At 49.4% G+C, this 14,067-nt stretch overlaps 1 protein-coding gene across 1 annotated transcript in view; it reads right to left on the reverse strand.

Annotated features, from left to right (window-relative positions):
- The window catches only part of ARID4B (AT-rich interaction domain 4B), a gene marked incomplete at its 3' end in the record, with an annotated part of 1,242,797 nt that overhangs the window by 957,930 nt on the left and 270,800 nt on the right, over positions 1-14,067 (reverse strand). The window contains 1 exon segment of the mRNA XM_082250934.1: positions 3,286-3,351. Coding sequence (XP_082107060.1) covers positions 3,286-3,351 — 66 coding nt within the window.

Consider the following 14,067-nt stretch of genomic DNA (forward strand, 5'->3'; position numbering starts at 1 on the left):
CCATATCAGACTCAGAATCAGAGGACAATGAAGTCCTAGCTCTTTTCCTAGAATCCCGCTCTGACATCAACAAATCCACCTTGGACACTAAAGTTGCAAGTGCAGCAGCAAGGGAAGGTGAAGATTCAGGAGTACCTGAATCACTTACCAAGGCTGGGGGGAATTTGCAGTCCTGGGACTCCATGAGAAAATCACTATCGCTGGCCCTTTAAGACGCGATCGCAGCGACCCACCACAATGCACTGCAATAAGGATTACACTAAGGCACCCCCCTGAGATGGGAAAAGCACTGAAAACAGAAGAATATTCCCCAAAAACAGCAAAAAGAACCCCCAGAAGTGTTACCACTCTGCTAGGAACGATCTCTGCATACAGTAAAGGAAGTGATGTCATCCGCAAGAGACAGAATCTGTCCAAGGGAAAATGGTTGCCAATGCATCTGAATGGGCAGGCTCCGGGAAAATGGCCGCCGAACACGTGCAAAGAAGAACACCTTGCCACACACAAGATGGCGTCCGAAGGCGCCAAAAACACTACATAGAGAACTGCAGAAAGTGCCCACAGTGAGGCCAGAGCAGCTGCCCATACCCAAAATGGCGGACCAGCAGCCACAGGGCTCTCCTGGCTGAATTCACTAGGCCAGATGCCCTCACTGCTTCAGCCGAAGCATCTTCGAGGAAGGCTGCTGCTCTGGTTAGCGTGGGTATGGTCCTTACTAACTCTTCACTTGGGGTGTTTTCTTCCAGCAGTTCTTGCAGCTGAGTCAGCCAGACTAATAAGGTCCTAGTCATACAGGTGGAAGCTAGGCTTCAGATTCGCTGCCCCCGCTTCCCAAGCTCACTTTAGCAGTGCCTTTATCTTCTTGTCCATGTGATTACTGAGGGTCCCAGAGTCGTCAAAGGCTTTATCGGACTTATTTGCAACTCTGGCGAGGTAAGCATCTACTTTAGGGCATTTTGGCCAGGTTTTCGAATCCTTCTCTTCGAAGGGGTATCTGCGCTTAATTGCGGCTGGTGTGAAGACCTTCTTTTCTGCCTCTTTCCATTCCTTTGTGACTATGTTTTTCAAAGTCTGATGTAAGGAAATGTTCTTGGTTTTTGGTTGTAAGCCATTGTATATCATGTCATGTAAGGAAAGCTCCACAATTTTCTGTTTGTTGATGCCCAGAGTATGTGCTTTGGCTTTCAGCAGATTGTCCGTGTCCTCCGAAGGAAAAAGGGTGCCTTCTGATGCTGGGTAGGCCATCTGCAGATTCTGAGTCTTCGGAATCTGCTCGGTCCACCTTTTCCCCACTGCACAAGGGGATGGATGGCCTACTGGTAGACGGGGTACTGGTCTGGCTGGAACTTGCTGGAGTCTCCAGCTTTTCTATAGCCAAGCATAGTGAGCTGAGCATGTCTTTAATGAAACCTTGAGATTCCCTTGGCCAGCATTTTGTTGATGCATTTCTGGCACAATAGTTTTTTCCAACCTGGAGAAAACCTGTGACCGCTAGAGGCACATGCCTTGCTGCTGGTCTTTGTCCTTTTCTCTTCTGGGGTCTTTGTAAGTACAAGGGACCTAGTGAGATAGGCAGTTGCCATACACAAAACGTAAAGCATAGTTTGTACTGAGGTTAAGACAGAGGAGACTCCAGAGTGCTCTGGCTGACCTTGGAGCAGTCCTGACATGCAGGATCTGCAGGGCAGGTTGGGGAAGCATTAGACATGGTCAGCCCATAGGAGCCCCTGCATAGGGTCCTTTTAACGGCTTCCTGCTTCGGCCCAGCCCCCAGCTGACCCCATGTGGGTTGGTGAACATATCCGCACATGCCACCGCTCACCTGGTGTCCTCCCAGCCTGGTGATTCATTAGGGAGGAAGCCTGTCTATGCACTTGGTCATTTCTTCCTTTCCTTTTTTTTTTAAATTTGCAATGCCGCCCTGAAATTATGTCACCTGTAGTGCTCCTTTATATTGTCCAGCTCGATGGCTCGCAGCCTACACCAAGATGGCTGCCGACCGGGTGGCACGAACCACCGAAAATGACACGCCCGGAGCCATCTTGATCCTCCAGGCAGCGGGGATCTCCTCCGACGCGCCCAGGACCATAGGGGCTGCCGGGCGAGAAGCTGCCCGTATTGTGACCGCGGGATCCGGGCAAACGGGCTGGCACCAGGTGAAGATGCGGCTGTTCCATGGGTGGAATGCCACTGGCATTCAGTGCACCTGGGGGGATGGTTTCATGCCCCTCTGTAGGGGACGAAACCACAGGCAGAGGGCCAGCGCTACTTAAAAGTTTACTGGGCTGAATGGGAGGCTGGCCAGGGAGTCCCCTGCAGTCAGCACAGGGACATAGAAAAAAATAAACTGTTGCAGCTCCTGTGGGTGTAAACCACAATATAACTGAGGCACCCAGATATGACTGACAGTTTTATAATGGTGGACTATTGTGTTTCTTGTTTCAAGTGGGGGAGCCTATTTCTCAGATGCTGCCCAGGAAGACAGTTGGAGAAAAGACCTATAGTTATACTTTAGGATTCTTGCAAGTATCTCCAAACTTACAAAGGGCTACATAAGCTCCCCACTTTTCCCATGTAATGATGAATTGTGAGGATCCCTATTCTGTGATGTGTACTGAGATTTACTTTGGGTTCTGGCAGCATATCTGGTCAATGTAAAAGGCCCAAAGAATATATATGATGTCTTATGTTTTTTCTCTGCATTAGTTTTCTAAGTGTTTACTCAGTACAATGTTGCTTTAAAAACATTCCAGTGCTCCCTATTACATTTTTAAAATCTCAGTCAAACTTAAAAAACAGACAGACAGGAGCATACAGTATGTGGAGACAAAGATTCGTTTATTTATCCATGTGTGTATTTTGAGTTTCATCTTCAGATCTATTTGGACAATTCTTTTCACAACACAGTAAAGGGTACCTTTCCAGAAGTGCAGCTTCTTTAGCTGGACCAACTGATACCTTGGGTTTATGGGTTACAGCACAAAATTACCCTTTGTACCAACTTATTAAATACTTTATGTAATTTAACCCTGCTAAATGCAGTGGCAAAGGAGTGCTGTTTTTTTGTGGCAAGAGAAAGGTTTCTGGTTTGTTCTTAAGTCATATAATGCAGAAGCCTGTGTGTATGATAAAATAAAACCATGTAACTAAAAATATTGTTTAGGATTAGCTCTAAGATAGGTTTGTTCACTACTTGAGAATTATTTGCATAATCAGAGTCTGTGATCAAAGTTTGCATAGTGCAGCCAAATGTAAGACACAATAATGTTTAGATTTACATATTACCTTTAGTGGACCTCTAACATGATCATCCTGTACTTCCATAGCTGTTGCATCCCTTCGAAAGGTTACCTGAAACATATGAATTCAGTAATACAGCAGTGGCGTATCATTTTACAAAATCTTAGACTAAACTGAAGCTTCAATGTAAACTGCTTTTTTTTTTCCACATAACATACCACAGGAGGTTTAAAATCTTGTATTTTTTTATTTTTAAAAGGCTTTTCAGATTCCATCACTTCCTCAGTTTTTACTTTGTTAGGTCATCTCCCAGAAGCCTTAATTTCCTTGTTGCATTACAGAAGAGGGCATGAGAGGGTGTGTTCACCACTCTGCATCACACCTCTCTAACTACAATACTACCTTTTAGATCTCCCATCAACTATTTAGTACAAGAGCCTGTCTGATTTCATACAAATGATATGGATTGTTTAGGTGTGTCCACCTAAACAATGGTTCAGGTAAAAGGAAATTGTACAAGATTGTACAATCATATTGCATAGTATTTGACCATCTTTATACAAGTACATAGGAGGGAGTGGATGGATACATTCAGTTGTTAGGCCTCGTTCACATCTCCACGTAGCAGAAAACTCACATTCCTGCATGCATTTGTTTTGAGTGTTTGGAGCACTTTCACTCATCATGCATAGGGCAGCTCATTCACTTAAATAGGCTGCCCTAAAGTACACGCAACAATCGCCCCAGAGAAGCTCCAGAGCTTTTTTTGGAACGGAGCATGGTGTGTTACTGCAGTTTTTGGTGCGTTTGCCGCACTTAGGTTTCCTTTGACACGTACTGAAAACACAAGCACGATGCACATTTGCCACATTTCTGAAACGCATGGCAAAGCGTGTGTGGCTTGCCATGCGTTTTTCAAACTAAAAAAAAACAGATGTGAATGGAACCTCACTGTTTTTGTGTCAACACACCAATTTCACTTTCAGGCTCCACTCACACCTAGAGTAGTGGGAGCACATGCTTTTTGGTTTGTTTTTACAGTGACACACACAGGGCAGCCCATTGACCTTAATGGGCTGCACTACATGTGGCAAAGTAGCTCATAGAACATTTTGGCATTGTGCGAGTTGCACATTTTTTTTTTTTTTTACTGCATTTGTTACCGGTTTTCCATGTGGCAAATTGTGTTTGCTCTGTGTTTGGTGTGCCGTTAAAAATGACAGCGCAACTAGGTAATTTTAGGTATTTAAATGTGGCCACACTCTATACAATCTGATTGTACAATCTCTGTATAATCTCTTTTAGATTTACCAAAACGATATAACAGGACAACAAACCATTTATCACTCTGTATCCAATCAGGCAGGCCTTTTCACTACATAATGGGTGTCCTGTGGGCTGCATGCGGCTCCAGGGAGTTTAGCATGCAGCCTGAGCCAGTCTGAAGGGATCCTGGGGAAGCCTGGAAAATGCACATGTGGAGAAATGTCAGGGAAGCTGTGAAAACTTGTTGATGGGTAAAGGTGTGCTAAGTAGGTCAGCTGGTAAACTCCTGTGTCTTGCTGGTTCCGTTGTATCTGTCTGTATACGAGGGAGACTTTGAAGCTTTCAAAGAAATATAGCATAGGCTAAAGTAAGGCCTTGGTCTCAAAATCAAAGAAAGCTAGTATTTTCCTGCAACCGAGGTACAGTAATGGTATATTGGTACATGTAGCACTGCCCCATTGAGGATTGCTGGAAAATACTCTCGGGTTCCCCTGGGTTACCGTTAGCAATACTGACGTTCACAGATTAACACTTTACTTCTTGGCTCAGTCAATGATCATTCCAGGGGTATGTTTTTGGTGTTTTATTTTAAATAGGGATGGGAGAAGGAATAGTGGGATACTCCAAATTAACTATTCACAAGTTGGGAGGACCCCTGTCTGATGATGCAGCCAGGCTGCTGATCCACCTTGTCACTTAGGTAGATTTGGGTTTAAGTCTCTTGCTAGAAGACTTGGTGAACTACATTCATCTTCGGGACACCCTCCTTAGTATCCCCTTTCCAGACTGCTGACACCCGTCCACTGACTATCCTACTTTTGGGGTGGCCCCCCTCAGGTCAGGCCCCTTGACACAATCCCCTGTACTGATGCTGTTTTTTCTAGGGTCTCCACTGTCTCCCCACTCAGTCAGCTCCTGGACCTCTGAGTTCAGCTCAGTTCCTACTGGCCATGTGCCACTGCTACAGAGGAGGAGGCAGCCGCCACCCTCCCTCCGGGACTCTGCTCTCCAGCCAAAGACCTTGCAGCACATGTGCTCCTGGTTTTTATACAGTATCCCATAATGCACAGAGACAGCCGGTCTCTACCAATCACAGGTTTCCGCCCACTGTCCAACATGCCTCCCTATTGGACCAGTGTGAAACACTATCTAGACCCAATGAATCACACACTGAGCACACTGAGGAGACCTAACTCACAGATCCTGCTCTCTGGTAAACAGGAAGCAATATAGATTTGTCTGCTGCTCCTCTGATAGGCAGACAGAGCCAAAACTATACTCTCTCACTAGCACCTACCTAGGAGGGTGTTACATACATATGGGAGCTGGATTTTAGAAAAATAAAAGGTGAACCTAGCCTTTAAGCCTAGGTTTTAAGGCGAAGGCCCCTTTTACACGGGCGTCATCAATTCAGTCATGTATTTTCAAAGGAAAAATGGATTCAGGTTACATCAGTTTACACACTCATCCTCAGTTCAGTTATAGGCACAGTTCATACTGGTGCGACAATCGCTCGACTTTGAGAGCACAAGTCGCATGACATTTAAAAAAATCAGTGTTTCCCTATGGGAGCCGTCTTAACTGGGCCAACTTGTGTCGGTCTGACTTTGGAAAAGGTTCCTGCACTACTTTGGTCAGACTTCCGTCTGTTTGCAGCCCATAGAATTGAACAGAAGTCACATTCAAGTCGGATCAGCATCTTAACCACTTTACGACTGCTCACAGTAATATTACTGCGGCAGAGTGGCTCGTTATCGTCTGACGACGTAGTACTACGTCGTCAGACACTCCCCCTTCTGGGCGGCACTTGCGCGCCGCCGGAGGCTCGCTCCCGCTGTTTTCATTCACAGCGGGAGTCGGGCCAAGGGGAGGAGCAGCGGCGATCGCCGCTGCTCTTACCCGATCGTCGGGGATCGAGTCTGGAGATCCGCCCGCTGTGTGTAAACACAGCGGGCGGATCTCCATAGTGACAGGGAGTGACAGATCGGACTGTTCAGCATAGCTGGACATCCGATCTGTCCATGACTCACTCAGTCACCTCCCCCCCCCACACGTCAGTAAGCACCAGGCATACATTAACCCCTCCCTCTCCAATAAAATTAACCCCTTCCCTGCCAGTGTCATTTTTACAGTAACAGTGCATATATATAGCACTGATTACTGCAGTAATGTCACTGGTACCCCCAAAAGTGTCAAAAATGTCAGTCAAGGGTCCGATCCCTCCGCTGCAATGTCGCAGTCCCGCAAAAAAAAAAATCGCAGATCGCCGCCATTACGCGTTAAAAAAAAAAAACAACACCAAAAATGACAGAAATCTTTCCCTTTGTTAGTAAACGCAATAACTTTTGCGCAAACCAATCAAAATACGCTTATTGCGATTTTTTTTACCAAACATAGGTAGCAGAAAACAAATTGGCCAAAAATTTTTAAAAAAATTGGTTTTTACATCTTTTTTGGGGGGAATTTCATATAAAAAAATGTTAAAAATATTGTTATTTTTTCAAAATAAACGCTCTTTTTTTGTTTATAGCGCAAAAAGTAAAAATCGCACAGGTGATCAAATACCACCAAAAGAAAGCTCTGTTTGTGGGAAAAAAGGACGTAAATTTCGTTTGGGTACGGCATCGCACGACCGCGCAATTGTCAGTTGAAGTCGCACAGCGCCGAATCGCAAAAAGTGGCCTGGACGGAAGACAGCAAAATCCTCCGGTGGTAAAGTGGTTAACTGATCCGATTTGTGACATGCGATGCAAAATTTTTTTTTTTTATGGCGTGGGGTCCCCCCAATTTATATCTGGTATGGATTATAAGGTGAACCCTAAAAATCCATATCCAAATATGCAGCCCAGCAGGCCAGGAAAGGGGAAGGGTGGGGGGTGAGTGAGCACATGTTGATGGGGACTAGGGTCTCCTCCCCACAACCCTGTGGGGGTCTATGGCCAGGGGGCTTATCGGAATCTGGAAAGAAAGGTGGCCCCCAGATCCTGCCCCCTACCTCATGTGAATGAGTATGGGGAACATTGTACCCCTACCCATTCACCCAAAAAACAGTGTAGTGTAACAAAAACATGAGGTAGTTTTTTTTTTTTTTCCAAACAGAGAGTTTATTGAAAACCAAGTGCAGTACAAATAAAAAAAGTACGGCAAACAATAAGTATTACCAAGCAAGTACAACTATATAGGCAGTTTACATCAATCAAATGTCATAACAGGCAGGAGGCAAAGGCAGTGGGTATGCAAGGTACAATCCATTAAAGCTAGGCGGTACATATTGGTACAGATGTAGAATAACATGTGGAATCAAAACCCAATATGACAAGGGCAGTAACCTGAGCAATCTTATACATTTGTGTCTGGACAGCTCACCCATCTGTCCCAGATCTTATCGAACTTGGCAGGGCACCCCCTATGTTTATAAAGTAGTTTATGAAAGGGAACAATAGTGTCTACCTCCCGTAGCCATGCAGCAAAGGTTGGAGGATCACTACGCATCCATGCCCTGGCTATTAATTTCCTGGCCACAAACAGCGTCTCCTGCAGAAAAGTAGTCATAAACGTATTCATCTCCCCATCCGGATAAATTCCAAGGAGACACTGCCTGGGGGTCCAGTTGTATGGGAGAACCCATCTTGTCGTGAAGGAAGGCTACCACCTGTTGCCAGTCCCCCCCGAGCCGAGGACAGCTCCAGAGTAAGTGGAAAAAGGTGCCAGCATCCGCTTGGCATAATGGACAGTCAGGGTTCCGATCAGAGTGGTACCTGGACAGTTTGAGAGGTGTGAGGTAAGCCTGATGGACAATAAACGTTTGGGTAAGTCTATCGGACAATTTTGGTGACACCTGCTGACAGGTCTCCAGCACCTCTCCCCACTCCTCATCCTCTATAGGCCCCACATCCCGGGTCCAGCGATCCTTTAGACCGGGCATCACTAAATGGCGGACCGCGGGCCGTTTCCGGCCCGAGCTGCTGCTCCATCAGGACCGCCGCGATCAGCTGCTGGATTTCTTCCCTGTCTCTGCTGCTGTCAGAGCAGGGCGGATGGCCGGAGGCGGGACTGAGACTGGGGGCGGGACCGGCATTGAATGGAGGGAGGCAGCTGCCTCAATTAGCATTTCAGGCTGGAGGTGATTGGCTGCTGAGAGGCGGAAGGTGATTGGCTGCTGGGAGGCGGGAGGTGATTGGCTGGGAGGCACAAAGTCGGCTGCTTCTATGCATGCGGTGCTGCTGTTCCTCTGCCTTCCTCGAGATTGTCCCGCCTCCTGCTCTCCGCTCTGTGTAAGGTAGGAGAGTGAAGGGAGGACAGGGCTGTGAAGTTGTGAAGGATGATTGGGGAGCAGAGATCATGTGCAGGGGGGGTAGTGTGGTGTGTGGGGATTCATGTAAACGGGTGCAATGCTGTGGGGGTGATATGTCAAGAGGGTAGTGGTGTGTGTTGATGTAAAGGGGGGAAGTGCTATGGGGGTGTGTGTTAACAGGGCAGTGCTGTGTATGTGTGTGGGGGTGATGTAAAGGGGCAGTTCTGTGGGGGTGATATAAGGGGGCAGTGGTGTGTGTGTGGGGGGGGGGGGTGATGTAAAGGGAGACAGTGCTGTGAGGGGGATGTGAAAGGGGCAGTGCTGTTGGGGGGATATATGAGGGACAGTGCTGACTGGGGGATATATGAAGGGGGCAGTGCTGTGTGGGGAGGTGAAGGGGGCAGTGCTGTGGGGGGGATAATAGGGGGGCAGTGCTGTGGGGGGGTTAAAAGGGGGTAAGTGCTGTGGGGGGAGGTAAAGGGGGCAGTGGTGTGGGGGGGATATTAGGGGGGCAGTGCTGTAGTGCTGTGGGGGGAGGTAAAGGGGGCAGTGCTGTGGGGGGGAGGGGGTATGAATGGGGCAGTGCTGCAGGAGTGATATGTGAAGGGAGGTAGGGCTGTGGGTTGGGGGTTATGAAAGGGGCAGCGCTTTGGGGGGTGATATGTGAAGGGGACAGTGCTGTGTGTGGGGGGGTGGTGATGTGAAGGGGGACAGTGCTGTGTGTGTGGGGGGGGGTGATGTGAAGGGGGACAGTGCTGTGTGTGTGTGTGGGGGGGTGGTGATGTGAAGGGGGACAGTGCTGTGTGTGTGTGGGGGGTGGTGATGTGAAGGGGGACAGTGCTGTGTGTGTGAGGGGGGGGGGTGGTGATGTGAAGGGGGACAGTGCTGTGTGTGTGTGTGGGGGGACGGTGGTGATGTGAAGGGGGACAGTGCTGTGTGTGTGTGTGGGGGGGGGGTGGTGATGTGAAGGGGGACAGTGCTGTGTGTGTGTGTGTGTGGGGGGGGGGGGTGATGTGAAGGGGGACAGTGCTGTGTGTGTGTGTGTGGGGGGTGATGATGTGAAGGGGGACAGTGCTGTGTGTGTGTGGGGGGGGGGTGGTGATGTGAAGGGGGACAGTGGTGTGTGTGGGGGGACGGTGGTGATGTGAAGGGGGACAGTGCTGTGTGTGTGTGTGTGGGGGGTGGTGATGTGAAGGGGGACAGTGGTGTGTGTGTGTGGGGGGACGGTGGTGATGTGAAGGGGGACAGTGCTGTGTGTGTGTGTGTGTGGGGGGGTTGTGATGTGAAGGGGGACAGTGGTGTGTGTGTGTGGGGGGGCGGTGCTGTGTGTGTGCGGGGGGGAGGGTGGTGATGTGAAGGGGGACAGTGGTGTGTGTGTGGGGGGACGGTGGTGATGTGAAGGGGGACATTGGTGTATGTGTGGGGGGACGGTGGTGATGTGAAGGGGAACAGTGCTGTGAGTGGTGATGTGAAGGGGGATAAGCAGCTGCACAAAAAACGTGCAGGGGCACAATTGACTCTTAAACGCAATAAAATACAAGGTGCGGTTTGCCACACATGGAAATTGTATGGTACATACGCACCATGCAGTTTCCATGCGACAGCATTTTTAAAAAGGTGCCAGGGCCTTTTCCCAGCAGAAAATGCAGACACAACAGCCCATTCAAATGAATGGGCTGTCGTGCCTGCACACCTGGGCTGTGATATAAAGAATCCGAGTCATCACGCAAAAATGCAATCTGGACCTCTGCTGGAAGAAAATTTTACTAATCGGACCTCCATGAATTTTAATTCAATACCCCTGCTTTAGACCATAAGCTATCACAGTGGATGAGGGCTTGTGGAGCTCGGCATAAAAAAGGGAAATCAAGTGAGAAGGTTCCTGAAATTTAATCAGTTCCAATAACAACACAGGTTCCAGGTTCAGTGGAGCCCCCGAAAACTGGGTGCGGAACGCATGGGTCAGCTGTAAATACCTGTAGTACATATGGGCTGGGAGGGAGAACCGTTCCCGCATGTCAGTGAAAGACCTCAGGGTTCCCCCCGTTAATATATGCTTCAGCAGGAACACACCCCGCCTGCTCCACAATGAGGAGTCAGGTAGTGAGCAGAACTCCTGAAGTGACCTATTATGCCACAAAAGGGGTGAAGTCATGGAGGGAAGGACCCTGAAGTCTGTGCATCACCACCTCCCATACCCGGCTGTAATGGAAAAGCAAGGACGCAGGGTCCAGTCGCTCCACCGCTCCCCTAGTACCCCGCAGTATGGCAGTCAGTGGGTCTTGGGAGTGACAAGTCCACGCCGGGCACAACAGGGTAAGGAACTGTTCCCTATTGGTCTTGTCAATATGGAACATCTGGGAGAGCTGCGATGCCAGATAGTACAGGTTGAAATCTGGGAGCGCCAGACCCCCCAAATCTGTTGGGTTTTTAAGTTTCCTCCAGGAAATCTTATGCCTGCTCGATCCCCAGACAAAGGCCTTGAGCGACTCCAATTGTTTGAAGTGCTTCAGGGCTAAATAGATTGGGGAGTGCCACACAACATATAACACTTTAGGACCATTTTAATCAGGTTCACTCGACCCATAACCCCCAGAGGCAATTTGGACCACACCTGAATTTTGGATTTTATCAGAGGGAACAGGGGTTGGATGTTGTCCGCAACATAATCCCGTGGGCTCTTCGTCACCTGAACCCCCAAATATTTAAACCGGGGAACACATTTAAGGGCCGGGTTCGCAGGGGTCACCGCGGAAGGGGCGTCATAGGATAGGGAGGATTTGCGATTTATCCCAATTGATCTGGAGTCCTGAAAATCTCCCGAAGCGTTCTATAAGGGAAAGAGCTGACAACAGGGAGTTATCCGGGTCCTCCAGGTAGAGCAGGGTATCATCAGCGTACATGCTGATCTTTTCCGTAAGGGAGCCTCTACGGCAGCCACGGATATCAGGGTGGTCCCTGATGGCAATTGCCAAAGGTTCCGCCGCCAGAGCATAGAGCAGTGGGGACAAGGGACACCCCTGACGGGTGCCCCTGGAAAGGGGAAACTCCGACGAGGTCCAACCGTTAGCCAGAACCTTCGCAACCGGCGCACTGTAGAGCAGCTGTACCCATCGTATGAGTTTAGGTCCGAAGCCATACCTCCCGAGACATGCCCACAGGAAGGGCCACTCAACCGAGTCAAAAGCTTTGGCCGTGTCCAGTGTCACCACAACCCTCCTGCCCGAATTGTCATGATCATCTTGAAGGTTCATAAAGAGGCGACGTAGGTTAAAGGAGGTGTTTCTACCCGGCATAAAACCTGCCTGATCAGGGTGGATGAGGGACAGTATAACTTGATTGAGGCGGATAGATAGAATTTTAGCGAGAATTTTTACATCCACCTGGAGGAGGGAAATGGGGCGATATGACTCCGGGAGGTGGGGATCCTCACCCGGCTTAGGGATCAGGACTATCAGCACCTTTCTCATTGTTGGGGGGAGCTCCTGATCTTCAAAATTTGATTAAAGAGGGCCAGGAGTTTGGGTAAAAGGAGCTCAGAGTATTGGGCGTAAAATTCAACTGGGAGTCCATCAAGACCCGGGGACTTCGATCTAGGGAACCTGGACACAGCCTCCGCAATCTCATTCTCGGTGAGCGGCGCCTCCAGCGACGCAACCTGTTCAGGTGACAACGTCGGGAAATCGACCGTCTGTAGAGAGGAGTGCATGTCCGAGTGGTCCGCCGGGACTCGGGAGGTATAAAGGTCACTGAAAAATGTACGGAACTTGTCCGCAACCAGCGGGGGGTCAGTCAGGGGGGCACCAGAGTCCGACGTCAGGGAGATCACAACTGGCGGACGGTCTTCACAATGAACCAGATAAGCAAGAAGCTTCCCCGCACGTTCGCCATGAGCGAACAATCGTTGCCTCTGGAAGAACAGCTTCGTCTTCGCTCGTTCATAGTCTAGCTGGGATACTAGTTTGGAGGTCAGTTTGTACTGCGATTCATTGGCCTGGGAGGGGTCCGCCAAAAAGGAGCTCTCGGCCGTGGCAAGGTTAGCCGTTTCCCGGGAGTAGGCCGCCGCCGAGTCTGCTTTAATAGCCTTGACTCGAGATTGCAGGGTGGTTCTGGCGTGCAACTTGAAGGCTTCCCACACTGCCCCCAAGGAAGCAGTGCGGTCATTGTCAGCGAAAAACTGACTCCAGGAGTCCTCCAGTTTGCCGTCCTCCACCATCAGGGCCAACCACGCCGGGTTGAGCCTCCATGCCGGCGGCGGTCTACCGTGGGGCAAAGACAACACCACCCAATATGGACAGTGGTCAGACAGAGACCTAGGGGAAAACCCCGCCTTGAGTAACCTAGGGAGTAAGGACCGGGACAACAGTATCAGGTCAATTCTGGACATGGTGTGGTGGGAAGCAGAGAAGCAGGAGAATGACCTCTGGGAGGGGTACAGCTCACGCCACGTGTCCCGAAGACCAAAGCTGTCTATAATGTTGGCAAATCTAGTGCCACCGGCCGGGGTCTGCAGCTGGAGTGCAGTGCCCAGTCTATCCAGGGTAGGATCTAGCACATTGTTAAAATCTCCGACCCACACAGCCGGCAGAGCCGGATGATGGGCCATGAAGGCAAAGCCCTCCAGCAAAACAGAGTCACGAAACGGCAGCGGTATATAATAGGCCAATATGAGCATAGGTTTACCGAATATAGAGACCCGTAAGAAAATGTATCTACCATGAGGGTGGCCATGAGATCCCAGAAGCTGAAAGTGAATGGACTTCGCCACCAATACGGCCACACCTCGAGAGTGGGACTTTAAGCCGAATGGTAGACCCACCCCACCCATGGGCGTTTGAGAGACAGCTGCACACGTCCATCCAAATGAGTCTCAACCAAGACCAAGATGTCCACCCGCAGCTGCCTGAGGGTGCTGAAGACAGCCGTCCTCTTAATCTTGTCCCTCATACCCCTTATGTTCCACGTTAAAATTTTCAAGGTGGCCGCACCCATTGAATCAGACACAGAAAGAGTCGAGCCTCCGTGATCTCAGTCGTGACCCCCCCATACACAAAAAATCGGCTACGAACGGAGAACCACAGAGGACACATCATGATTATGACAAATTGCACCACCGGTGCCTTAGTGTAAACATTAATAACATTTCCGTACTTGCATGAAGAATATTGTTGTACTAACTGCAAAACTTCAACCCCCCACCCTGCCCTGCACCATCCCCAACACATGCGGGCTTGGATCCCCAAAAAACCCACCAAAAAAAGAGTCCC

Source organism: Pelophylax lessonae (assembly GCF_965119305.1).
Source record: "Pelophylax lessonae genome assembly, chromosome: 3".
Taxonomy (NCBI): Eukaryota; Metazoa; Chordata; class Amphibia; order Anura; family Ranidae; genus Pelophylax; species Pelophylax lessonae.